We start from the raw sequence: 25,733 nt of genomic DNA on the forward strand, positions 1-25,733 counted from the left end.
CACTGTTTTGCAATTTGCAGCAGCTTGAACTCTGCAACAAATCCCATAAAACACACGTTCTGATATTTCAAAAAGGTTGAATAATATTAACAATATTAATTACAAGATCCACTTATAGGGACATGGCGACATCCACATTACTCCCTGTGCTTCAAGACAACTGACAGTTGGATCCAGCCACTTAATGTAGCCTGACTATTAGCTAGCTAGTTAGGTAGTTAGAGCTAACAAACAGGTGATACTAACGTCAACCACCAGGTGCACTTTAACTTGAAGCACACGTGTTCGAAGTTGCAGTAACTGCTACTAAAAATGGTAACTAAGCCTAACTTTAAGCACCTGACATTAGACAACAAACCGAAAATCTGTCAAGAAACACTTTATACAAACTTTAATCATTAATTTACAACTTACCTTACCGAAACTGTGTCTTTGCAGCGTATAAATCTGCCGTTGCTTGGCAACATGCCGCAGCTGTGTTTCTTTGTGCAGCACCAACTCCCTCGAACGACTCAGAGCAGGACGAGTCCACTTACACAGACGTGGGGGTAAAACCGTGTAATTTTTATATTCGTCTTCACTTTAAAGATGATTAATTTGTGGTATATACATATTTAGTGCTTTAAAATTCAACATTCAGCACATAGGAATGGTAAAATGGCGAAGAATTGTAAATTACATGAAAACGTAAAATGTGTTGCCTATCGACTACAATGGTACGTGCGACTGTAGTGAAAATTCACTTCCTGAAACTGAACTGGGAGATGACGATTATTTGATTTTATGGTAGCCTGTGTTCTGTAAGAATATCTTTAAATGTAGCTGTTATATAAAGCTTTGCCTTATTCCCTTTTGCACAATTCAGACTTACATAGTTTTACGTTGATTGCTATTTGTGTTACAGCTGTGTGAACGGTGTCTCAGTTAAAGTAACTGCATTTATCTTGTGATTCAGCAAGCAGGCTAGCTAAGTTCTCTTGCTAATTTTACCAGCCTCCTCAGATTTAGCCAGCCAACGTTGTAGGTTAGTGATTTATCGGGTTGTGTCGGTTGTAAAAAGTACCAAAGAGCCTACGTGACTGCTTTCCCAACACAGATAAAGCCAAGTCATGAGTGCAGAAGACCTAAACCTTGCCGCCACACCCACTCCAGTTGAAGACACCCAGGGAGATGGACGATGGATGTCTCTGGTGTGTGAAATAACCTCATTATTATCAGTTTTCTAGTACTTGTTTCCTGGGTTTTACATAGCTACAATATAACAAAGGCCATGCATTGTTAAGCTTTCACAATCTGCATTGTCGCTAATGTTTAGTATTGTTAATTTTGAGTGAAACAAAGCAGATAAATAATTAATTAGTTGTTCATTTATTATTATGACATAATACTGTATAGACAGTCATAATTCTGACAGGTCTTACTTTGCAGGTTTTGTTTAGATTAACAGGGTAACATGCTCTGAAATTAAATCACTGATCACATATTATATCCAGTATTCAAACAAATATCTTCTGATTTCCATATAAAAATACCAAAATATGCTAAATAGATTTTACTGAAAGTAGGGCTGCATGATATGGTTAAAAAAAAAAATCACGTTGTGATTATTTTGGCAGATATTGTGTGATGTGGGAATTTGCTTCACATTTTTTGTTTCCACTGGAAACAAGAGAAGTTATATCTTCTATGATTTGGATATTGCACTTGACCAAATTACAATATTGATATTTTTGATTAATTGTGCACCCCACATGGGAATATGCACCAATATTTAGTCCACTGCTGAAATGTTTCATCTAGTATTCATGCTTATATCGTCCAGTTGCCATATTGAAATAATACAAATCAAAAACTGTCCTCTGCTCTTGCAATCTAAGATGTTATTGATGATGTTTCTGTGTGATGACCTTCATTGGGTTATTTTATAAGACATGTGGAGAGGCTATTTAAATGGGTAAGGTAATCCATTTGAAGTTACACTGCAAGCTGACATCATTCATTGAAAAATTTGAAACCCATCTGGAAGATAATTCATAGAATTTTATATTAATTTCTATGTTTCCTTGTCTATAAACAGACTACAGAAGGCAGCTGCGTCTTTCTATGAATAATGTAATTGCAAAGCATGACCTGATTGGTCCAGATAGTTTACAGTTTTTCTAATGAATGATGTCAGCTTGTAGTGTGACCTGACTGGTCCACATAGATAACCCTAGCTATTTCAATGGTCTCTCCTTGTGTCTTGTAAAATTAAGTGTTGAAGGTCATAGTACATTAATGTTGTTAATAAAAGCTTTGATTGCAAGTACAGAAGACAGTGTCTTCTTTTTGCTTTGTATTTTGACCTCTTCTCCTACACACCTGTGTATTCACAGGTATGCAGAGGTTTTTTCTTTGATCATACCTAAATAACTAAATATACAAAAGATTATTTTTGAATGTGTGCCTGCATTTCTCTTATAAAGTTCAGTGATCAAGTTCAAGAGAAGCCCATGATGCTACATCTGTTTTGATGCTTAATGCTGTATAAAAATATCAATGTTTGTCTTTTCCTTTTTCTTTTTATAGCACAACCGCTTTGTGTCTGACAGCAAAGACAAAGAACCTGATGTCCTGTTTGTAGGAGATTCTCTTGTTCAGCTCATGCACCAGTTTGGGGTAAATCAGATCACATGCCTCATTCTAGATTCAGTGTTTAATAGTTTGTCTTGTTCTCATAGACATCTGTACATGCCGGCAACTTCTGTAAACCCAGGGTTCGAGATTTGGATGCTTTGTTGTTGTGGTTTTGTCTGTAGATATGGCGACAGCTGTTCTCTCCTCTCCATGCCCTCAATTTTGGGGTCGGTGGAGATGCAACACAACATGTGCTGTGGAGACTGAGCAATGGCGAGCTGGATAATATCAGCCCAAAGGTACTAACCACTGCCGAAAATAGAGAACACAATCACGCTTGTTCATTCACACAGTAGACTGATTGTCCTTAATCTTGTGATGAACCCGAACCACAGGTACATTATATTGACCCTGAACTATCAATGACATGTGCTTAGTCATGAATTACTTTTTCTTTTGTTGTTGTAGGTTGTCGTGCTGTGGGTAGGCACCAACAATCATGGTCACACTGCTGAGCAGATCTGTGGAGGCATCATGGCTATTGTCCAAGTCATCAAGGACAAGCTCCCCCATGCCCGAACACTTATACTTGTAAGTTTTTTTTTCCAGTGCGTTCCTTAAAGGACGTTTTGATCTACTCAGCTGCATTTCCTTTCAAAATGACAAATGAAGGTTGAACAATCATTTAACTGCACAGTGATATGCCCCCTTTCAGTTCCACCTGAGCTCTGTGAGATTAAGTAAACAACAGATTTTTGGACTCAGTGAAGTAGTTTGTTAAAAGGAGTTTTGACTGTGTGGGCGCTGTTTTGAGATATGCATCTTTTCTCATGATTAGGCTTATTAATAAGGCTTAACTTGCTAGGGAGAGGGCTGAACTTACATGTGAACTTGCTGTGTGTGTGGTAGGGTTACAAACTTCATTGGAGTTTCAGCTGACATGTGGGTGAGCAGATAATGTCTGATTGAGCCTAATTTTCATTTTAGGAAACGTTTTTAGAGCAGAGGTAAATAAAACAGAATTAAAATATAAAATACCTCTGTACTGCTTGTCTGGTGTAATCCAAGTCTCCTGAAGCCACAACATGCCAAGTTGACTAAAAAAGGTTATTAACACCATGTTTTTATCCTGAATCTTCACTGTAGATCTTTAGCTTGAAGCCACATTCATGTGCACATGCACACTGTCTGAACTGGTTGTGTGTTGTGACAATCTGCAAAGTCTGCAATGTTGGGACTTTAGGAGACTTGGATTATGCTACACAAAGCAGTATGGAAGCATTTCATGTTTTTTTTTTCCAATTGTTTTTTACATTTGAAAACTGGTCACCATTCACTTACATTGCTTGGGAGATTGTCCCACACTGTTTTTCTGAGAAACTCCAGCAGTGTTTTCTGGACTAACAAAATAAACTCGACCCTCTATCGGAATGAGGATGAGAATTTGGATTCTTGGGTGAACTATACCTTTAAGTGATTGGTTGTTTGTGTGTCCCTTGTAGCACGATCCATTATTATCAAGGAATATGACAGGCTTTTTATGAGCTATGGTGTGTCATGGCTACCATGGCAGTTTATCAAACATCTTATCAAACAATTCAGGGTTCAACATTATTGTTTTTTTTTTTTTACTTGCCTGGTTGGGAAAGTAGGTCAGAAATCTACTTGCTCAAAGTCAACTTTTACTTGCCCCTGTAAAAAAAAGTTTTATTTATTTGTTTTGTTTGCTAGTCTTAAAAACCCTGCTATTTTGTTATTGCTAGTGATAACACATCTATCACTGATGGATATCCCTATTGATATTATCAACATTTTGACTTTTCTAACATGACAGGCAGGTGTTAGGATGGTCACCGTTTGACACAGTATCTGACCTATAGAAAATGAAACTATTGAAATGGACTGCAGGTGATCAAAATATAATGCATTTATTTCATGTCACATTCGGGGTCCACACAAAATGTTTCAGAAGGCTGCCATTGCCAGCAGGCCACACTTTGAGAACCCCTGATTGAGCTAGAAAACAGCTTTTACACTAACGCATTTATAGCTAAGAATATTACAAAAAATGTTAACAGTATTCCACCTTTTAAACAGTAACATCCATTTGTTCTGTTTTCCAGGGTTTACTGCCCAGAGGTAAATCGCCAAACCCTCTGCGGGAGCGAAATGCCAAGGTGAACGAGCTTGTCCAGGAGGCCGCATCGTCCCTCCCCCACGCCTCTTTCCTCAACGTGGACCCAGGCTTCGTCCACTCCAATGGTAGCATCTGCCATCAGGACATGTACGACTACCTTCACCTGACCCCTCAGGGCTACCAGGCTGTGTGCGAACCGCTGCACGCCCACCTCAAGTCCATGCTAGAAAAGCCTGCTGAGAACTGAGCCACCAGAGCACAAACTTACACTACTGCAGTGGTCCCCATCCCTGTCACCAGAGAGCATAACGCTCGGTTTATTAACACCTCGAATGATGGATAGAATCAGTCATTAAGGGCTAAGAGCTACACACATTATTTGTGTAAGTCCTGTTCATGGACAGGGTTGGTGACCACTGTTACAGATAATGGGACCATAAAGTCTTTTGTGTTTTATGATGCAGTCAGAAATTCAATGTGCTGTGCTATAGAGAGATAATGTCTGGTTTCAGTTCCCAGTAAGGATCTGTCCAACTAGCTTTTGGCTCCTAAAGTGGTTTATTTCATTTCTCTGCCACATGATACAGATTGTGAATCTGATAAGGGGAACTTCCTTGTCTGTCACCCATGAGGTCAGGACAATGAAATTACATCTGAAGTGATGACACTGGAAGTTAGTAATAAACAAACCCAGATTCATGTGGTCACGAAAAAGACCTAAAAAGATGCAGCAGCTTTTTTACTTTAAAGAAAATGAAGATGTTGAAGATCAAAACATTAGTTGCTGCTCCTTATTACAAATTGTATGTATAACTGTGTGCTCCAGATGTCATCACTATAGCTACAGGTCTCATGAGACTATCAAGGCTTAATTTACCCTGGAATGTGGACATCAGGTTTTATGGCAAAACACATTGGGCCTCATGCGAGAACATTGTCGTATTCCTATCCTAATACTTAGTTTTTTATGTAAGGTTTGCTCCTACCAGTGTTGCAAGTCACCAAACTCTCTTAACCGCACAGGCTTGTCGTAAATCTTTTGTTTCAACCTGATGAACGTTTGTGAGATTTGATCATTGGCGTAATTGATGCCCCTAAACTTGCCATATAAGGCTACCTGTTCCACTCAGTTTCATTCACAAAAATCTTACCAAATGTGAAGAAGAAGGATTTCACATGGCTGAGATTTTAAGTCCGTCAAATCTCAGCCAATAAAAATGTAAGTTAAGCTCTCTCACTGGTGCTAGGGGACCCAGAGCAATTAGAAAATAGTTCACCTGTCGGGGACGTTTCTGTGAAGCCAGTCACGTTACGATTCCAGCACTCTTGGCTCTGGTTCCACATCCACACACACATCAGTACAGAAGTAGCAGCCATAGCTCCACAAGAACCCATAAGTAAAAATTTGGCCTCCGTTCTCCTCATCATCGTCCTTGTTGTCATCATCAGATCACAAATTCGCTGGCTACCACTGCACATCAACTCATAAATGAAGCTGTAAACACTGACTTCACTGACTTTATTTACTTCCAAAAGTCAGCGTGCTACATGTAGAGTCTGCGTCATTGTTCATTTGCTCATGTGTGTCATTTCAGACTGTGACCTCTTCACACCAGAATCTGAATTTTGCCACATTATGCAAAATAGTGTGAACAGCCAAACAAACGAAAAAAAAAACAGACTTGAGCACAGTGTGAACGTAGCCTTAGATGCTAAAAATGATCTAAACAGCTTGTACATTTCATTCGCACCTAAGAAAACATTCTAACGATGAGAAAGTTGCTGAATAATAAATTCTCTTAAATCACTAGTATGTGCCATTAAGAACAAATCTGTTTATACGGGTGCTTCTTGCATGAAGCCCATTGTCCGCCTGAAGTTACTGGAACTAAAACTAATGAGAAAAGGTTGTGAGGCTCCTTAGGTGCAAGAATATGTCTGTTAAAAAATATTGCAGGAAATTGACATGTTTTATTTCTCCGTTTTCACTAATTTCCATAAGTTACATTTTTTTGGCGATAGCTTTATTTACTCTCTTGTGATGTCTGATGTCTTCTGTATGTGTTCATTTGAATGACCAAACGTTTTTGATTGACCATAACTGTCTATTTGCTTTTTGTCATGTTTTCACGTCGTCTAATTATTATTGTCCCTTTGTCCTTTTTGCTCCACCAAATGTAACAGCAACAGAGTTTGACAAACATAAACATGTTTGAGGAGTTGTGAAGGTGTATACATATATCTAAAGTTGCTTGTGCTTTAAGTTTACTCTCACCTACAATTTAATGGCTCCTTGGACCGTATGAAAAGGCTTTACTTCACACTAAAACGTGTATCAGCCTCTTGGATGAGGATTGTGCTCCAGAACTTGAATTATGCTTCAGGATGGCAGGTTGTGTAAGTGATGACAGAATGCATTAAATAGAAAAACAAAATGGTTTCAGTGTCGTTTGATTGATTAGTTGTTCCAGATCTGTGTGCTGATACCAAGTCAGAGGCGCTGATTTCCACTGAGGCAGTGCCACATTGCTAACCAGCAGGTTCACCGAGAGTACACCGACACAAATTAGGCCCAAAAGAGATTCATTGCTTTTGGTTGACTGGATTTGTTCCGGTCTCAGAGACGCTCATGAGCAGAGAGCTGCATTTTTGAAACTTGAGGAGGGTGAACAAGTCTCGCTTTGCTCGTAACTTGCTTCCAATCTCGTCAATATCAGTGCAAAACTTTCCAACGAACTGATAGAATACCTGATACAATTCTGGCCGTTACCTTGATTATAGTGAGCATGATGTTACATGGCTGCCAACTTTCGATTCCAGCTTGGAGTGAACGGGCTGTTACCCCGAGTTAGACCTGATAAATTCATAAAATTAGACAAATGTCCATTGCACAGTCATGGAAGGTAATTAGAAGGACATTTACTCAAGTACATGTAGTACTTGTTTCTATCTTACTACCAGTCTGGCCCAGCACCTCATTTTATGTGGACTGCAAGATCTTGCAAAAAATATAATATGTGCAATATAATTATATGCTTTATTAAGGAAGTACGGTCTCCAGAAACTACATGTCCCAGAAATCCCTCGCCAGTGGAACTAGTTAGTAACCTTAGTAACAGCCAAGCAAAATGCCATCATTTTATTACTTACACTACTTTGCATCTTTTGTTTTTATTTTTTCAGTGTCTGGCTCATGTTATTTTTTCTAGAGTTCTGCTTTCAGAGCTGGTTATTATTAAGTTATTACTTAAAACCAATAATCAAATTCATATAGCCCATTACGTAAAATGATAACAAGTAAATAAATGTATATATTCTTACATTTACAACTGGCACTTTGAGGGTCCTGGTTTAAAGGACAATATCGTACTTTTCACTCCATTACATTTGTTTAACAACGGTAGTAACTATTTACTTTTTAAATTAAGATTTTTCCTTTAAAAATTGATAAGCTAATAAAACACTTTGAACCACTGGTCTTCACACCTTGTGACTTCTTATTAAAATCAGTCTTTAGTCGGGGCCCCTCGTCATGTTTCAGATGACGGAGTTGTTATCAGTTCCATGAAAGATATTTTCGGATGTTTCATTTAAATCACTCTTTGAAGCCCAAAGAGGTCAAATAATCCAATATTTCACAAATTCTAAACAATGAAGAATGATTTGTCTTGTTTCCTCTCCCATTAATCATCTGAAAACCCCTCACATTTGTCTTGTGACCTTTTGAAGGGGGTCCGACCCCAGGCTGGGACAAAACTGCCTAACTGTGTATTTAGAAGTTAAAACTCGCTCCACCTCAAGCTACAGCAGTAAAATTACTATTTTACTAATTATGTATAATACAATGTGTTAGTCACAAGGGGCAGAATGAGTAGTACTGAAAAGTTACAGTATTTTTACATTGTGGTATTGGATCTTGTAATTGAAAGAAGTATAAGTAGTGGGTGGGGTCTCTGCAGATGCAGGTGCCGCCACGCACTTCTGGTGGGTGACGGGGTGATGATTGAGAGGGATTATGTGTTGCTCTGGGGGTAAATCCTGCATAGTTTTACCTTTCAAACGATCTGAATACCACCACTGCCATTGTGGTAGAGGCATATCCATTACAGTGGTGTTGACATAAATGTGATGGATTGTAAATACGCATATCGAGCTGGCGTGAAGTTTGATGAGCATAAAAATCTTCTTGAGGCTTCGGTTTGTGGTTTAAAGAGTGTAACAGACACATAGTCAAGCTACATTTGATCTCAGGTTGAGTCAGTTACAGAAAGCATAGCAATCCAAAGTAAGATCGCATAATGACAAAATGCCATGAGAATAGTTTCACTTCAGACTTAGAAACATGGGAACAATTGTCACTGAAATGCTTCAATGGAGGTCATGCGGGTCTCTGACATTCTCACGAATGAGCTATTACTCAAATCTACAATCAGGTTTTTTGTTTTGTTTTTTTGGCAAAGACACAACTTTCTGCTTATTCACAGCCATCCACTGTAATGATCCTGGTTGGGCAAGACCTTCCTCATATAACTGGCAGTTGATGAATGCACCACAGCTGTAATTTCAGAATTCAACACCATCCTTTATAAGAAGCACCAGCGGCAAACATTTCATTCCCTCACTGGGACTGAAGTTAGTGCACACGCAGGATTTCTTCACCTGGACTAACTGTAATTTACTGGCGTTGCTACAACATGGGATTAAGGATGTTTCTGCTGTTGGGTCTGGCGCTGCTTATATTTACTGATCACAGCCAAGGTATTGTATACTTTATCAGAATAAGACAACGTGATGAATTTTAAAACTCAGTTTACATCCTGTGGTCTTTGTTTTATTTTATTTTAATTCTTTTCCAAAGGTATTCCTGAGACACATGAACAATCCTTGATTGTCAACACTTTCACTGATGGTACGTGAGATCAATGTTTAAAACACATTTTCAAATGTATTAGTTTTTTTTTTTTTTAGTTTTTGTAAATTCACATTACTTATTTTAATGTAATTGTTATCAACAGTCTTTTAAAAATGAGTTTGAAAATATCACTTGTGTTCCAGGCTCTGCTGTTGGAGAGCCACTGGCTACTGCAATTCCAATCAACACGCCGACGCAGCACGGACTGTGTAACTGTAAAGGTGACAGCAGCATTATCAAGAGTAAACAAAATACGCATGTGGTGGAATAAATATTCACAGCCTTTACTTCAGTAAAAGTAGCAATAGCACACTGTGAAAATACTCCAAGCCCTGCATTCAAAACCCTACTTGAGTAAAAGTATTATTATCATCAAGAGTAAAGTGCTGCCTCTGCAGAAAATGTACTCCACGGGTGTTTTTGGATTAATATTACCTGTGCATTAATGTGTAGTTTGCATTTTACTGCTGTAGATATTTAATTTTGAATTCTTTTCAGCTCCTTTACATACTGTTGGGTAGTTTAATCTACAGAAAGGTATCATGGTCTGTGAGATCAGCATATGTTTTTGGTGTCGTTGCCCCAGGAGAACCACATACTTCTAAAAAGTCAATTTTTCATGAGTTCACAAAAACAGCCCTATTTTCAGCGTTGTCTTTTTGTCATTTTCCTACTAGTGTAAGAGGGGGTTTTAAGAGAAGAGAAGTGGGAGAATTTCTTTGAACCATGAGGAATGAAAACTTGTATTCTGAAAGTTAACTAAGGGTCAGCAAACTACAGCAAATTCTAAGTTCCTCAAATAAGTTCGGTACTTGGTGAATATGTACATTCTACTAGTGATTACAGCTCTGGACTAATAAAAGATGGAAAGAATGGCTTTTGATTAAATATTGAATTCAAAATAATTTTTTTTGACTTTTATTTTGAAATTTCCCTGTTGTGGAACTAATAAAGGAATGTCTTATCTTCTATTTTCTAGTATTTCTTATTGATGTCAGTGATAATATTCACTTATTTTCAGATACTTTAGAAAATATTCTGTTCAGTAAATATTGTTTGTTCATATCTCTTTCTGTTCTGTATATGTTGATTTATTTTTAGACTGAAAGATGCTTTACATGACTCATAGGTCAGGAAGGAGGGCGCCCTATCAGAATTAATCTCACATGTTGAGGAGTAATTGCAGAAAATCAAAATGCTCAGGTTGTACTTAAATCCGCTACTTGAGTAAATGTACATATTTATATTTATTCCACCACTGTATAGTTAGCATGTCATCAGTTCATGTGTGCAGAGGCTCAGTATTAATAGTCCTAAACCATTCTGCCCTTTTGTCCTATTTGGGTCACCCAGGAAAGGAAAGAGAAGTGGTGGCTGGACGCTGCCCGTGTCCGCAGGCTGGCAGACGTAAAGGCAAGCCTAGAAAACGTGAGTTACCTCCAGCTTTTGAGATGAAATAATGATGTAAAATAAAAGTGTGATTAGTGATAAAAAAAAAGTGTTAATTTTGAAGTCTGAAACATTTTGAATGCTGAACTTAATCTGTTTCTTTTTTTTCTTCCCTTTTGCTTTACCTGCATGGATCTTTTCAAACCACAAGTGAAAACACTGTGCCAGAGGAGAAAATACAGGAATACGAAGAAATGCCTCTGGCTCGCCAAAGTGAACAGGGGCGATAAAAACAGGAAGTTTGATCCCAGCGTCCCCATATGAACAACACTGAGAAGCACGCCGTATAAACGTGTGATGGTTATGCAATGATCACTGTCATGTTTCTTAGGACACAAGTTATGCTTTTTTTAAACAGCTATTTTTACAATATTTCACTAACAAAATTCTGCATGTCTATAACTTTCTGAATCACAACAAAGACACTGTATCCTCCTCAATAAAATCCACAAAATTAACTGTGTTGATTTTTTATTGATTGAGAAATAAATACCACCAATCAAAGCATGATAAGACTTACATTTACTTACAGTTGTAATATTATCGCCCACAAAAGAAAACGCTGCATGTGTATCATACCAAAGGAGTATGGAGGTATGTTTGAGGAATACACTTTTCCACTGCTGTTCTCACTTGTTAAACTATGCGACTGTATATTTAAGTATTTTATTAAACTGTCTCAAGGGCAAAAACAACAACAACCACCACAGCAACACTAACACACCTACTTTTTCTTGTTAATGATGAAAACATTTAACATAAAAAAACAAAACATTATTAATAATAATAGTAATATCTGCCCTTTCATTGTCAGTGGAAATGCTACTATCCTGTGTTGCACATCAATGTAAATAAATCTAATAAAAGTAAATATCAAACAGCAAACTATAACTTGTATCAAAGTGTGTCACACACCTACATTCCTCTTTGTCTTTCCAGCAAACATGGCATCAAAATAGCGACCATACGGTGCCTTCTCATTCTTTTTTTTTTTTTAACCGAGAGATTGTTGACTGTAGAGGGAGCAAGACGCCTTTCAGCCTGACCGGTTTTCTCACCGTGGAGGCCTCAGCTGAACAGCGCAGTGACAGACAAAGCAAACAGGACCAGCAGCGCCAGACCGCCTCGGGACAGGATGTGGAGGGTGGAGGCGTGACCTTAGAGGAGACAGGGACAGACATAATAAGTTGTGTTTTAACTGTAATTATCACTAGCAATATTATTTATTTGAATGCAATCTTCTTTGTTTTTCAAGTATTCTACTCTAAACTTTTCCATGCATCGGTCCCCCAGATAGTGTTATACTTATGGCTGGGGCCCCTCTTCTGCACACTGTCTTTAAAAACCCAAAGTCAACAATTTTTGTCTGCTTTCACTGAGCGCTTTTGTTTCAGCTGACAAGGAGTTTTTAACTTATTCTGAAACAGTTTCAGTTCAAAACCTCCACCAGCTACCATAAGGTCGGCTATTTTTCTTGCAATCAGATGAAAGCCTAATTTTAATTTAATAATTTCAGTTTTGATGTTTTATTTTGTGGTTATGGCAGCAGAAATACAGCTGCTTTTGTTGACAGGGGCCTCCAAAATTAACACAGTACTTCATGTGTGCAAATTTCCTTTTCCTTTCCCTTTTCCTTTTCAAAAACGTGTCCATTTATGTGAGGTAGTGCCAGCTAGCTGCAAGCTTCTCAACTGGCAGGCAATTAGGAATATGAGCATAGCAAGTAATAATTTAAACATTATTATACATTTTATAATAATCTGTATAATGATAGTGAAAGGGGAGCAGTGAGGCTTACTCACCGATAGTGAAAGTTTTAGTCTGGTACATTGTGATATTGGTCACGGGGTTCCTGGCCTCACATGTGTAGTTCCCCTCGTATTTGCTCGATGCTAAGAAGAAGAAAATAGAGCCATTGTTTACAGGTGATGACTCATTTTTAAAGAACCACTGGAAGTCACAGACAGGCCGGGAATCAGCAGAGCATTTCCAGAATACAGAGTCGGCAAGTGGTGCTGAATCTGGACCAGAGATAGACACCGTCCGAGGGCCATCTGCAAACACAGAGACAAAGAGAGTTGGTCAGAATTATGTTCAGCTGAACGATATGATGAGTATTGTGTTGGTTTGACAAAGAATTGCTCAGTTTTAGCCTGAAAAGTCAAAATTCATGTTTGTTATGAGCACTGTTTTCCAAAACTTTCTCATAAATTTGAACCATTCAATAGCAATTACTGTTTTACTAAATATGCTTTCTTATCCTTTCACTTTTGTTTTCTTTTTAGATTTTCTTAGATTACCAGCTCAGTAAATCTGATTTACTTTACTGTGTTTTTATGGCCTAATAATCCACTTAGTCTCGTGATCTACAAGGCACTTATGAGTGAGATAGACACTGTAAAAATGGAAAAGTTGAGAAAACTCAAAACTGCAAGGCAACTGACTGCAATAGATTTTTGAGGTTTGAGCCCAACTCTTAATTTTTGAAAAAGTTTTACCAAATAATAATTTGGTAGTAATAAGAATTTTTGAGCTTTAGAACCCCCCCCCCCCCCCCCCCCCCGAAAAAAAAGTGTATTTTAAGAACTGTGACTAAACACATTGAAGTAAAAGTGAATAGTTGTTCAAAATTAAATATTTTCGAATGCGACCATTTTCAAACAGCGGTTCACAGCTCACTGTGAACAGTTTTTCAAATAAAAAATTTGGGGGATTTCAAGTTTTCATAAAGAAGAAAAGTAAATTATAATGAGTTTTCTCAATTTATTTTACAGTGTGATCTTTGGTAAAGTAGCAGTTATTAATAAGGCCATATAATTGTATTGCACCTTATCATACACCCAAATAACAATACAAAATGCCAAATAACATATTTGTTTTTCTTTATACTGTTATTCTAAGTGGCAGATTGCAAACCCCTTGCCTCACCCTCCTTTTCCAAGTTTGTAGGAGAAACTAGGGTGGCTGTGATAAAGTTGACATTTAAGTATTAAAATGTTTTTCATGCAACATTTTAAAATTACATAGATTTTCTTAAAAAAAGTAAAAAAAAACACTCACAGTTCACCTGGAGGTTGTACTGGTTGCTTTTATGTGGACCAGCTCGATTGATGGCGACGCAGTAATATGCCCCGTCATTCAACATTTGCACTGGGGCAAAGTGCATCATGTTGCTCTGATAGGGGTGAGACATGTTTGCTGTGGAATTGGTCGAGTTGAGCGTGTAGCCGTTGAACGTCCAGTGGATCGTGTCATAGGGCCCGGTGACTTCGCAGGTGAGAGTGAAGTTTACATTGTCAATTGGAAGTCCACTGGGTCTTATCACCACTGACTTTATAGCCTCTGTAGACACAAAACACAGTAGAATTTAGTATTTGATCATTTACACAGTCGCATGACTTGCATTAAAAGACTCACACTCATAGGGGAGTACAGAGTAAGTCGAGCCAGCGGATAAAATCAGCCAACCTCTGTATCTAACCAAACACAGACAAAAGTAATTATGTGACCACAAATTAAGTTGGAATTCTACAATAGGTAATAAGTGCATTATATGTACTTTTTGGCAAAAAGTACATATAATGCACTATATTGATATGATTATAGTGAATTATTTCCAGTGACAAACATGCTGTGTTCACTCAGAGGATCACAGAGGACTGATAAACAGCTCAGTAATGTCACAGGGAAGTTGATCACTTCATCATTTTATCCTATTAGACATTTATATGAAAATTTGTCATAATTAGCTCATGAATTCTTGAGTGTTTAGTGAGGTCGCAGTGACCTCGACCCTTCAAATTATGATCAGTTCCAGTGATAAACAGTAACAAAGTACATTTACTTGAGTACTGTACTTAAGTACATTTTTTGATTACCTGTACTTTACTTGAGTATTTGTTTTGTTGGAAACGTATGACTTTCACAGCTTTGAAGTCAGCTATTGTTGTTTTTTCTTTTCTAAAATGCAGCCAATCACAGTACCCGCTTATAACTGGAACTGGTGCGCTCTGTAACAAGCGCAAGCAAACTCTCCTTTTTTATTCAAACAAAACTCGGTGATGGCAATGGCAGGAAAAAGACAAAATTAAATCTAAGATGTTATTATAATTAGAAAAAGAGAAATAATTCCACGTAGGCTTTTAATGTTGTTTTTTTTTATCAGGATGAATAGCTAGCTAGCTGGATCAGCTAACTGGATCTGAGACACTGCGTGAAATAGTTTAATCAAAATGGAGGTTGTGGGGTAAAATGTGCCAGTGTTATTGGGAAAAGTTGACTCAATTTACCCCCAAAGGTTTATATAGGCTACATACATACAAAGTAACCCGTGTATTTAACTATTATCTTCAGATAAGATCAAGTTAGCAAGACAGATCCAAAGAAAGACAAATAGAGGCGGAGGAGTTAAGCTCCATTCGGTCTGATGCAAAGGATGATGGTTATTGATTTAATATTTCCAGTTGCAACAATTTAATTTTCATGCACCCAAATATAGAGAAATCAAGTTCAGAGCTCACTGTGAGCAACTTTTGAAATACAGAATTTTTTTGATTTTTAATACTCAAATATTTAAGTTCATCTAAAGAAAAGTAAATTATCCCAACAAAAGATTCTTGGTCAGCAGAACCTGTTTTAGTTTCTTTCGAAGTAGTTTAGTTTATATCAAAACATTTCATTGCCTTGAAATTATGAGTTTTCTCTAGTATTAAAGCAGTAGAATCATTAAATGTGAAAACTGGCTCTTGTTACCCTGGTCTCCCCTACTTGAGTTTTCTTACCAATGACTGTGAGCATCGTGGAGTTTGAGCTGTTCTTTCCCGTCACATCATTGTGGGCCACACAGGTATATTCTCCACTCATATTGAAAGACAAAGGGCCAGTTCTAAAGACTGAAGTGTTTGCCACCTCAGAGTGATTGAACCACCAGCTGAACCGACTGGGAGGCATGGACAGAGCAGAACAGTGGAAGACCGCATCATGTCCTACCTCTGCAAAATTTGGGCCAACAATGGTGGCTGTTTCTGGTCCGTCTGCAATAGCAAAGGAGACAGCAGCATTTATCTAAATAACTTTGGATGATGCAGTTTAAAATAATAAGACATATGACATAAACCCTTCAGATGTTACTTACAGTTCACACGGAGAAGGTAAGGAAGACTGGTCATGTTTGAAATAGCATTAAAAGCCTGACACCGGTAGTCTCCAGTATCACTGTATGTTAGTGGGTTGAAGGTGACTGTCTTGTTATCCGCGGAGAAAACTGTTCTGTTGTCTTCATGCAGAGGCTCGCCTTTTCTCAGCCAGTAAACACGGTCAGGATATCCAGTCACATTGCATATCAGCTTATAAGAATGACCATATATGGCAGGATTCATCAGTGCTTCTACTTCTACACCCTCTATTTTACCTAAAAAAAAAGAAAATAATAAACAACAATCCACAAGTTAAGTTCTCTCCTGATCCACCCCTCTGGTTTAGAATAAAATTTGGTTGCACTTTATTTTACAGTACAGTAATAACATGTAACAAGCTGTGCTTTGTATTGAATTAGCCAACAACTGGAAATAATGTTTTTATTAGACAATGACAGACCTTCTGTTGGACACTTATTTTACTTCATTAGAGGGTTATTTGTGGCACATTAGAACTGTACTTTAAACTAAAGTGACATCACATATCTGTTACTTCAAACACATCTTCTTTGACTGGTTGCCATCACTGATGCTTACTTATTTCATCAAATCACATTATCTGCCTCCAAATTACAGTCATTTATGGGTATATAGGAATATTTTGCAATCCTCTACCTTTATAATTTTGTAACAGTGGGAAATAATACACTTTAGTTTACAGTACAGTTCTATTTAAATGTGTCCATAGTTTCCCTTTAATAAAATCTAATACTGTCCAATAAGGAACATGTTATTTGTAGTTATTGTCTAATTTGATGCAAAATACGACTTTTTATGTTTCATCAGAGTTCTGTAAAATAAAATGTGACCAAACATTTTTACACAAACATAAAAGTAGCTGGTCTCACCAAAAACGGTGAGCATCGTGTGCGCAGTGCTGTTCTTGCCGGTGACGTTGTTGAAAGCCATACAGGTGTACATCCCACTCATGTTTCTGGTAAGAGGAGGTGTGACATACTCCGACGTATTGGCCACTACAGAATCACTGAAGAACCATTTGTAGGTGCTGAGAGGGTTTGATGATGCCTTGCAGATGAGTGTGATGTTCTTTCCTGTTGGTGCCCTAGTGGGTCCCATGATAGTTGGCACCTCCGGTCCATCTAAACACATGGACATGACCTTAAATTAACTTCATTTAAAAGATGTTCACCTTTGGATAACCTGATATCTGATGTTTAGTTTATTTCAGTCAGTATTTGATGGGGGCACATTTGCTTATGTCTCATCTAATTACTCTTTACTTGGCAATTTAATTGTTTTTTTTTAGCTAAATAAATGTCTATTAAGTGAATGAAGTAATACAATGGAGACTGAGCCTATGGCCCTGTGATGACAGTATTGCAATATTCATGTATTTGCAGTATTATGAACTGGATGTCTGTAGCGACATTCCCGCAGAAAAAAAAATTAAGTTACTGCTAATTTAATAAAGAGATATCTGCATATGCAGAATGCTAAATTGTAATCAAACTATAGCTGAGTGGTTCAGAGACTGCCGCTAAAGCAGTCATTTTTCTGCATTCAAATTAATGCACATCTGCAGGCAAACCCTGCTAAAAAAAAATAGGTGGCTGACCCTTTTCCCATTGTAAGTAGACAAGTTTCCTTTCTATTTTTTTTGCCCAATGTGTTCTGAAAAGCCTCATGTCTGTGCAGGAGAGCAGAGAGAAAAAAAAGTCTCTGTAATCAGCTCACAGGTCTTTTGTAACTTCTAACTGAATCTCTCCCATGTCGCTGTTTGTACTGTCTGGTATCTGCTTTTTTTTTTTTTTGTTTGCTTTCAGCTGATAGGAGTCCTGTTAGATTACTGCTGATGATAACCCAACATTCCCTGATTGTGTGGCTTCATGATAAAAGCTTTCAGATAATAAAATATTGAGAAATATTTATTATAAAGAAATAAAATCTCTATCCACCACTTCACAACCACCCATGAACTGCCTGACATCTTAATTGAAATGACAGTAGTTTGTTTTGCTGCCAGAATTCTGTGACCTGCAGTATTAAACCATTTGCTGTTACCACCGGTGCCTACAGGTGTTGCCAAATCAACCAGGACTGAAATAGTTTGGATTACCATTTTAATGATTGGCTTCATTTTTCAAAAATGCTTTTATAAACTGCAGCATTAAAATGTTTAAAGGTAGACAGATCCAAAAACTTTTTCACCCTGAAAAGTGGTCAGGGGTTTAGAGTAAATTGCACGTGAAGCACTCACAAAAAACATCCAGCATGAAGATTTGACTGGAAAGCTTGCTTAGCGGGTTGCCAGCTACACACTGATAGGGCCCGTTGTCGGAGAACATGACAGGATCAAAGGTGAGGGTGGTGTTGTCCGTTGAGAGGTTTCTTGTGCTGTCAGCAGTCACTGGATTCACACCATACATCCAGAGGATCGTGTCGACACTTCCAGCTGTCTCACAGGCGACAGTGAAAGTGTGGTTCAGGATTGGACTGGCTCCGACAACTTTAACTGACGCCATGGTAACTGGAGCTGTGGGAAGATAAAGAATAAAAGAATGGCGGCAATTACGGTAAGAAGAGCAAGGCCATAATATTTATGATACAGTACAGTGCATTAAGTTTTACCATAAACAGTGAGCATCGTGTAGGCAGTGCTGTTTTTGCCGGTGATGTTGTTGAAGGCCATGCAGATGTACTTCCCGCTCATATTTAAGGTGAGAGGTCCAATCTCTAACTTTGAGGTGGCAGCCAGCAGGGAGTTGTTGAAGTACCACTTGATGTGGCTGGGAGGATGAGAGGCGCTCGAGCAGTTGAGGATCACATGTTTTCCTGTCAGAGCCATGGTCGACCCAGTGATCATTGGTTTCATTGGGCCATCTTTTAATTTCAGATAAAGTGAAAGAGTCAGATTATCAGTATTTCAGTATTTGACATGCACAGTCACTCTAATCCCCCAATTGTGAAAACCAAAACATTAAGGTACATAATGTTGTGCGTCACGTGACTTTCATCATATGACTTTTGTCTTGCTTGTTGCTTCAGTGGTGTCACGTGACATACGTACTGCAGTTATTATAATCCCAGTCATAGTATTATCCTAAACCCACCCAAGTAATTTTTGTTCCTAAACTTACTAGGGATGCACCCAAATCTGAATACACTACTCAGGAAAGCACAAATAAAGTGGAAAAATGGATATTTCTTCTACCTGAAGTTGCTCATTATCGTTTGGATAAAGTCAGCTCCATGATGACTTCAGCAGAGTTAAAATAGTTAATAGTCACTTATTTAATAAACCAAAATTATTCCCTTCAACTGAGATATATTTCCAATGCAAAAAATATTTTTTTCAGGGTTGTGTTTCTGATATCCGCCAGTTAAAGGTAAGGTGGTGGCTCGCTTCAGACTAATTAAAATGAAGTTCAGCTAAAAGTAAAAAGAAAGTAATATTTAATTATATACAATATTAAATCATTTTAATGTTTTATAGACACAACAACTGCATTGCCAATGAATATTAGGTTAGAAAATACAATATTTGCCTGATTTAACATGACTTCCGCTACAAGCTACACCCACTTCTGGTCTTCCAGCCAAATTCAGATAGAGACAGATAATTTTGCTTGTTGAACAGGTACAGATACCAAAACACCTCTGGAACTAACCCAAGTAGTTTTTGTGCCTAAACATTCCCAAACAATGTGTGTTTCACAGTGTTAAGCACATTTTAAACAGGCTTTCTGGCTGTGCCTGCTACAGCTGCTAAAGGACACCAAGTGCTTCACTGTGAGATGCTAAGCGATGGTGACAAATCGGTATGTGATGAGTTGGGATGACAACAGGTTGGCCCAGTTTATCAATACATGGAGAAAAGAGATAGATTAAAATACTTGCAGTTTACTTCAACTGTGTAGGGGCTGCTGGTGATGTTGCTCACATAATTGAAAGCCTGACACCGATAATCTCCATTATCTGAATGCTGGACTGGGTTGAGAGTCAGCGTCTTGTTGCCCGTGCCAAAGACTGTTGTGTTATCAGCAGAAATAAGTTGACCGTTCCTCCACCACCGAATGCTGTCAACAGAACCAGTTACTTCACAATGCAGAGTGAATGATTCATGAAGTATTGCTGGTCCACCCGTATGATTCACCACAGCTGCTTCTAGCGGCTCTACAGAGGGAAAAGGGAATTTAAGGGTAAATGAAATTCACATGTCGGCTGAATGAATATGTGTGTTTCATTGTGTTTCAATGAATAGAAGTGTTTGATTGGATGCAAATTTAGTAACGCTCAGAGTGCAGGATGAGTCACCAACAGTTTCCAATAGTTTTTCAGAAAAAGACAAACTCCTTGAAAGAAACACAGTATTTTCTTTTATGCTGTGAATCTTTCACATTCAGACGTTTTATTTTGAAATTTTATTTTTAAAGTAGGTGCTTGTCTCCTTCCTTCCTTCCTTCCTGTTGTCTGTCTGTTTTGTTTCTGCCTTCTATGCTGACTAGAAGTCACAGATGATGTGTTGTCAGGCTCATGTAGCTCAATAACTGGATTCTCTCTCTGTATTTTCATGACGTTGCTCTGTCTTGTCGATCTAAAACATCTTTATTGAACCGCTGGTGTGTCTTTAAAGACTTGTTTCAGTAATTAGCCTGTGGAAATTAGCCTTGCAAAGTGATACGCCATGTAGCTAGTTCTGTTTAGTATTCATACAGTCAAATGGTGATCTCATTTTACAGTCTCATTTTACAGCCAAATGCTTTTAGTTAATGTTGCTATCAGTAACAAGCTTAAATGCAACTGATAAGTCTGTTCTCTGACTGGAGCCATGTAGTGGTCAACCTCCTCCCACCACCTTGCAGTGCATCGACCAACACATAGTATGTTAATCGTTGAGCTTCAAAGGCAGATTTTGTTATCTTCTGACAGAAAACCCCCTGTTTCCAGTCTTAATGCTAAGATAAGCTAACTGGCTGCTGGCTAACATTTGTAATGAACAGTTTTGAGAGTATCGACCCTCTATTTCACTAAAATAATGAAATAAGAAATCACTCTCTAAAATACAACAAATCCAACCTTACCCATAATCTTGATCATTGCACTTGCACTGGAGAACCTGGACGTGACTCTGTTGTGAAATAAGCACTTGTAATTTCCTGAGTTGCTCTCATTAACCCGCTCTAGTTGCAGCTGTCGGCCAAACTGATTTAGGTACATCCCGTTAACCATCCACTGAATCGACGCTGCAGGGCTGGACTCCGCTGAGCAAGACAGTGTGATGTTAGACCCCGTTCTGTAGTAGGACTTCATGGGCATGATCATCATCGTTGTGTTACTGGGACCATCTGACGAAGCAACAAAAAGAAATTGTTTTAAGGGTTGATGTTGTGTGATTGAAGTTTTTTAATACATGTAGCAGGCTTAATAGTTATCTTAAGTGAAAACTCACAGCTGATGTTCAGATGTACAGGGGGGCTGATTTCATTGCTGATACCATTGGACACGTTGCACCTGAACGGCCCCTCATCATAGCGGGTCACTCTGACTATAGTCAGAGTGGCGCCACCATGGCTGAGCTGTACTCCCCCGCCGGCTGTGACCACAGAGTCGCCCTTCAGCCAAACATAAGTGAGGGACGACCCATTGGACACTGAGCACATGAGAACTAGTGTGTCATTGAGCGCCACTAGGTTGGTTGCGCTTGCCTTCAAAGTCACATTTGAAATAGGCACTACAAAGAAGGAAACAACAAGCAATTAGTCGTCATGTTTTGTGGAAAGGTGTGATCATAGTGGGCAAGTAATGCTGTGTCATCTCTAGGCAGGTGTGGAAACGTGACTCATGCCTTCAACTGTAGTCTGATTATCAGGAGTCTGAGGCAAACATTTTTGGTTGCCTTGTTGCAGCGTTGGCAATAATGATCTGACATTTCTGCTGGTAACTCCCAATGGTGAGTCTTACTTAAGCATAATTGCACTGATACTTTTTTCAGTGCTGTCCATCTTTTTGCCACTCCACGAGGAAATGCAGGTAGTTCACAGCTGACAAAATCCATCCTTTTAAGTTTTTAAGAATCATCACTAAAGCTAAAGCCCCGATCAGACACAGGTTTTGCGGTGTGAGGCGTCTGCGAGCACAGCAGACAGTCAGAGGGAGCGATGGTGTGGACTGACAGCTGCGTAATATTCACAAGTTCAACGTAAACTTGTGAACAGTGGTTAATGCCTGAAACGAGTCACATTATAAGTGTCTATCTGCATGCGTGCATGAGTCATAGTGTGCTCTCATAATTAACAAAACAACACTAAACCTCTAAATTTAGCCAGTTATTTCACTGGTTTTATAGCACAAATACCACTTACTTAGCTATGGGGCTTACAGTGATCATCAGATCACACACACTTCATTTAAAGATTTTGATTATGACAAAGGAGATGCTGGATTCAATTAAATATGTGCCGGTCACAGTTTGGGAGGTCACCAATTCTGTTCTGGCAGCAAAACAAAAGTTCTGGAAAGGTGCATTTTATACTGGCATGTTAGATTAGCATTTACCCTTTTGTTCTGCTCTGTCTATTATGACATCACCTGTGTGTCTGTGTGAGGAAAGCACAACGTATGCAAGTGGAAATATTGCACTACTTCTTCACTACTACTACTACTTATCCAATTTTTTTTAATGGATAAATATTCCTGCAAATGCAGTGTTTAAGTCACAATTCCTGAATTGTTTTATTAAGGTTCCTAATTGTTCTATATGTTATTTTAACATCTACAAGGAAGATACCAACGGGTTACAAAACATTGTTGGCGAGACATGTTTGCATGCAGCAGAGCTCTATTTTAGACTGCATTTCATCCCTGTTACTAAGAGACTAGATTTGGACTAAAAACGCTGGGTGACCATCGTGACACCAACTCCATGCTTATGCTTTAATATACAGTATGCTCATCCATGTTTGGTGATGTAAATTTGTGCAAAATGTGTTAAAATGTTTTTAATCATATTGAAGACTGTCAACCAGAATGAACTATTAATTTAATTTGAAGATTCAAACAAAGACCTGGATGAACTCAGGACTCAAGATAAAGCCGACTCGATCTGGTATTCCAAAGTCAAGGTGACCGTAATCCCTACAGACTCCCACGCTGTTCTGTGCTTTTGTCTTGCAAATCTACACAAATATAGAGGTGGCAGACACTGGAATATGCAAATACTATCTGCTCATTGCTGTTTTTTGAATGCTACCAGGTTTTTCAAAACAATACAGAAGAGGACAATTGAATCTTTAAGTGTATGCATGCTTTGAATAGACCGAGCTTTGTTTAATGTACATTTGTATTGTGTGTGAAAGCGTGTGAAGGTGTGAGTAAACATGAAAAGCGATAAAGTGGTCCCTACCTTGGACTGACAGTATCAACTGAGCACGAAAAGAGTTCACTTCCTGTAAAGCGTACAATCCAGAGTCGGATACCTGCAGCGACCTTATAGTCAGTGTTGAATTGGTTGAATTGAATGTGACTCTGTCCTTCCAAGTGTCAGTGATGATTATAGATCCTGGGAATTTCATCACGATGACACTACTGTTGAACATCCATACTCCTGTAGTGATAGACTTCTGGCTGGACAGTGTGACATTGCTGCCCACTGGTAATGGGTTCTCTGAGGCATGTATAATCTGGCTGTATGCAGGAGCTAGAAACAGAAAACAAAGTTATTGTCAACACACAAATATTAGTCAAAGTGCATATAAAAACAGTGAAATTAGTAAAATCTATAAACAGTTTGGAGCTTTTACTGTCTGAACTGAGGAATAAAAATATTTAAAATGAATTCAAGTTTTAAAAAATTCAGCCTTACATGTCTCAAAGGTAATTGTGGCCAGGATCAGGAGGACAAACACCGCTGGAGACTTCATCTTGACTTGTCTTCTTTTTAGTTGGAAACGTCCTTCCCAGCTAAGTGGATTTAACTCTGGCCGCGATTAACTCAAATCTAGCTATAATATATGTACAGAGGCGCCTACTGATCAGCAAATATTTACTCTGCATCAGTCCAGGTTTCTGTTCTCATTATGTAAATGCTTACCACTGGTCCATGCCACCTCACAGCCCTGACCACACCTTGTTTTGCCCTCGTCCACCCATAGGGATTTTACTGGCACACACCGAGGAGTGTCCATTTACTGTAAACCTCAGTTGTTCTGCAACTTTTAACCAACCAGAGGAGGAGATGGGGACATTTTATAAATGCACTGTAGGACTAGGAAGTGTACCAAGAGTGTACACCTATTCAGCACAGTCAAGTATTGTTCTGCAGTGTTCTCCACAGCACTTTATTCTTATAATGCAGGTGGAATAAACATGGGGAAATATGAAAAAGACTGCAAACAAAAAAAGGAGAAATCTGTAAAATATTTAATGTAATAAATTAGAAAATGATCGGTCATTAGAAATTAAGTTCAAATACTCACTACTCTGGGCCATTTAATGTGAAGTAGCATTTAAATTAATGCTGAATGTTTGCTGAATGAGTAACTGTATAAGTAAATGTTTATACAGCAGTCACTGAACTACAACTCCAGAGTGTATTTTCAGAGCAGCAGGCGTTTGTTTTCAGGATAATGGACTTAACTTTATCTTGACAGACAACTTACAGTTATAAACAGCTGATCAACTTACAGCGTAGGACTCGTCATTGCTTTTTATTGTTAGTTTACAACATTACACTTGTCTTATACTCCTCCAGCGTTCTTGCAGCCTGCTTGAGCTTCCTCGAGTGCAGGGAGGAGGGGGCGAGCAGAAACAACTCTCTTCATCCATAGATTGTTCGTTAAATAGAATTTCAACCTATTTAATATGCCGTCTACGGCTCCAACTCACTAACTGGACTGCTGCACTCATTTCAGGCAGCATTTGCTTCATATTGTTCCTTTAGTTTGAGGCCTTAGAAAGTGAAGTAAGCACATTGTCATGAATGTGTGTTTAATGTGCACGTGTATTTCCTGATTTCTATACTATACTTTTCTATACACTGTCAATCCAGGTTTATTTCTATACTCCTCTGTGACTATAAACTGAAAATCTTTGGATTGTGGACAAAACAAGACATTTGAGGACGTCACCTTGGGCTTTGGGAAACACTGATCGATATTTTTCACCTTTTTCTGTCATTTTATGGACCATACAAATAATTGTTGTTGATTAATCAACAATTCAAATATTTGTAAGTTGCACCCCTAATCATTGCACATCTATACCAGTAAATGTCTCATCATCAAACAGGGTTATTTGGTAATGAGCTGCATCTCTAATATTGACAAGATTTAATGGGACAAGAGACTGTCTGTCCTTTTGCTAGATATCTCTTTCTCTGTCTGAGTGCACTGTAACAAAGGACACAGAGAATGAATAGCCTCTATATCCTATTTATTTTATGTTTATTTTACATGCGGGTATCATA

General features: G+C 38.3%; 3 protein-coding genes across 5 annotated transcripts; 2 read left to right on the top strand and 1 right to left on the bottom strand.

Moving 5' to 3' along the window:
* Positions 1-732: 732 nt before the first annotated feature.
* Positions 733-5,742, top strand: pafah1b3 (platelet-activating factor acetylhydrolase, isoform Ib, gamma subunit). 2 transcript variants are annotated; one of them, XM_084727165.1, is made up of 6 exons: positions 733-786; positions 1,097-1,190; positions 2,569-2,658; positions 2,799-2,915; positions 3,085-3,207; positions 4,740-5,742. In XM_084727165.1, exons 2-6 carry the CDS (start codon positions 1,110-1,112, stop codon positions 4,998-5,000), a joined length of 672 nt encoding a protein of 223 aa, XP_084583291.1. In that variant the 5' UTR covers positions 733-786; positions 1,097-1,109; the 3' UTR covers positions 5,001-5,742. The 2 variants fall into 2 exon arrangements, with proteins under 2 accessions (XP_084583291.1, XP_084583292.1); XM_084727166.1 differs by having other exon boundaries at positions 751-800.
* Positions 5,743-9,295: 3,553 nt separating this feature from the next.
* Positions 9,296-11,645, top strand: LOC146321872 (uncharacterized). The gene is made up of 5 exons (XM_084727167.1): positions 9,296-9,511; positions 9,612-9,662; positions 9,809-9,886; positions 11,019-11,093; positions 11,266-11,645. The coding sequence occupies exons 1-5, from the start codon at positions 9,448-9,450 to the stop codon at positions 11,376-11,378; spliced, it is 381 nt and encodes a 126-aa protein (XP_084583293.1). The 5' UTR covers positions 9,296-9,447; the 3' UTR covers positions 11,379-11,645.
* Positions 11,646-11,794: 149 nt separating this feature from the next.
* On the bottom strand, positions 11,795-24,341 carry LOC146321873 (cell adhesion molecule CEACAM5-like). Of its 2 annotated transcripts, none has more exons than XM_084727168.1 (11): positions 24,132-24,341; positions 23,673-23,966; positions 21,720-22,001; positions 21,352-21,615; positions 20,168-20,443; positions 17,158-17,409; positions 16,249-16,524; positions 15,896-16,147; positions 14,175-14,456; positions 12,917-13,168; positions 11,795-12,271 (listed from the first exon to the last, which is right to left on the bottom strand). In XM_084727168.1, exons 1-11 carry the CDS (start codon positions 24,187-24,189, stop codon positions 12,183-12,185), a joined length of 2,577 nt encoding a protein of 858 aa, XP_084583294.1. In that variant the 5' UTR covers positions 24,190-24,341; the 3' UTR covers positions 11,795-12,182. The 2 variants fall into 2 exon arrangements, with proteins under 2 accessions (XP_084583294.1, XP_084583296.1); XM_084727170.1 differs by lacking the exons at positions 20,168-20,443; positions 21,352-21,615 and adding exons at positions 18,528-18,803; positions 18,899-19,150 and having other exon boundaries at positions 24,132-24,340.
* Positions 24,342-25,733: the final 1,392 nt, after the last annotated feature.

This window comes from Lutjanus erythropterus, chromosome 9 (genome assembly GCF_056507025.1).
Source record: "Lutjanus erythropterus isolate fLutEry1 chromosome 9, fLutEry1.hap2, whole genome shotgun sequence".
Taxonomy (NCBI): Eukaryota; Metazoa; Chordata; class Actinopteri; order Lutjaniformes; family Lutjanidae; genus Lutjanus; species Lutjanus erythropterus.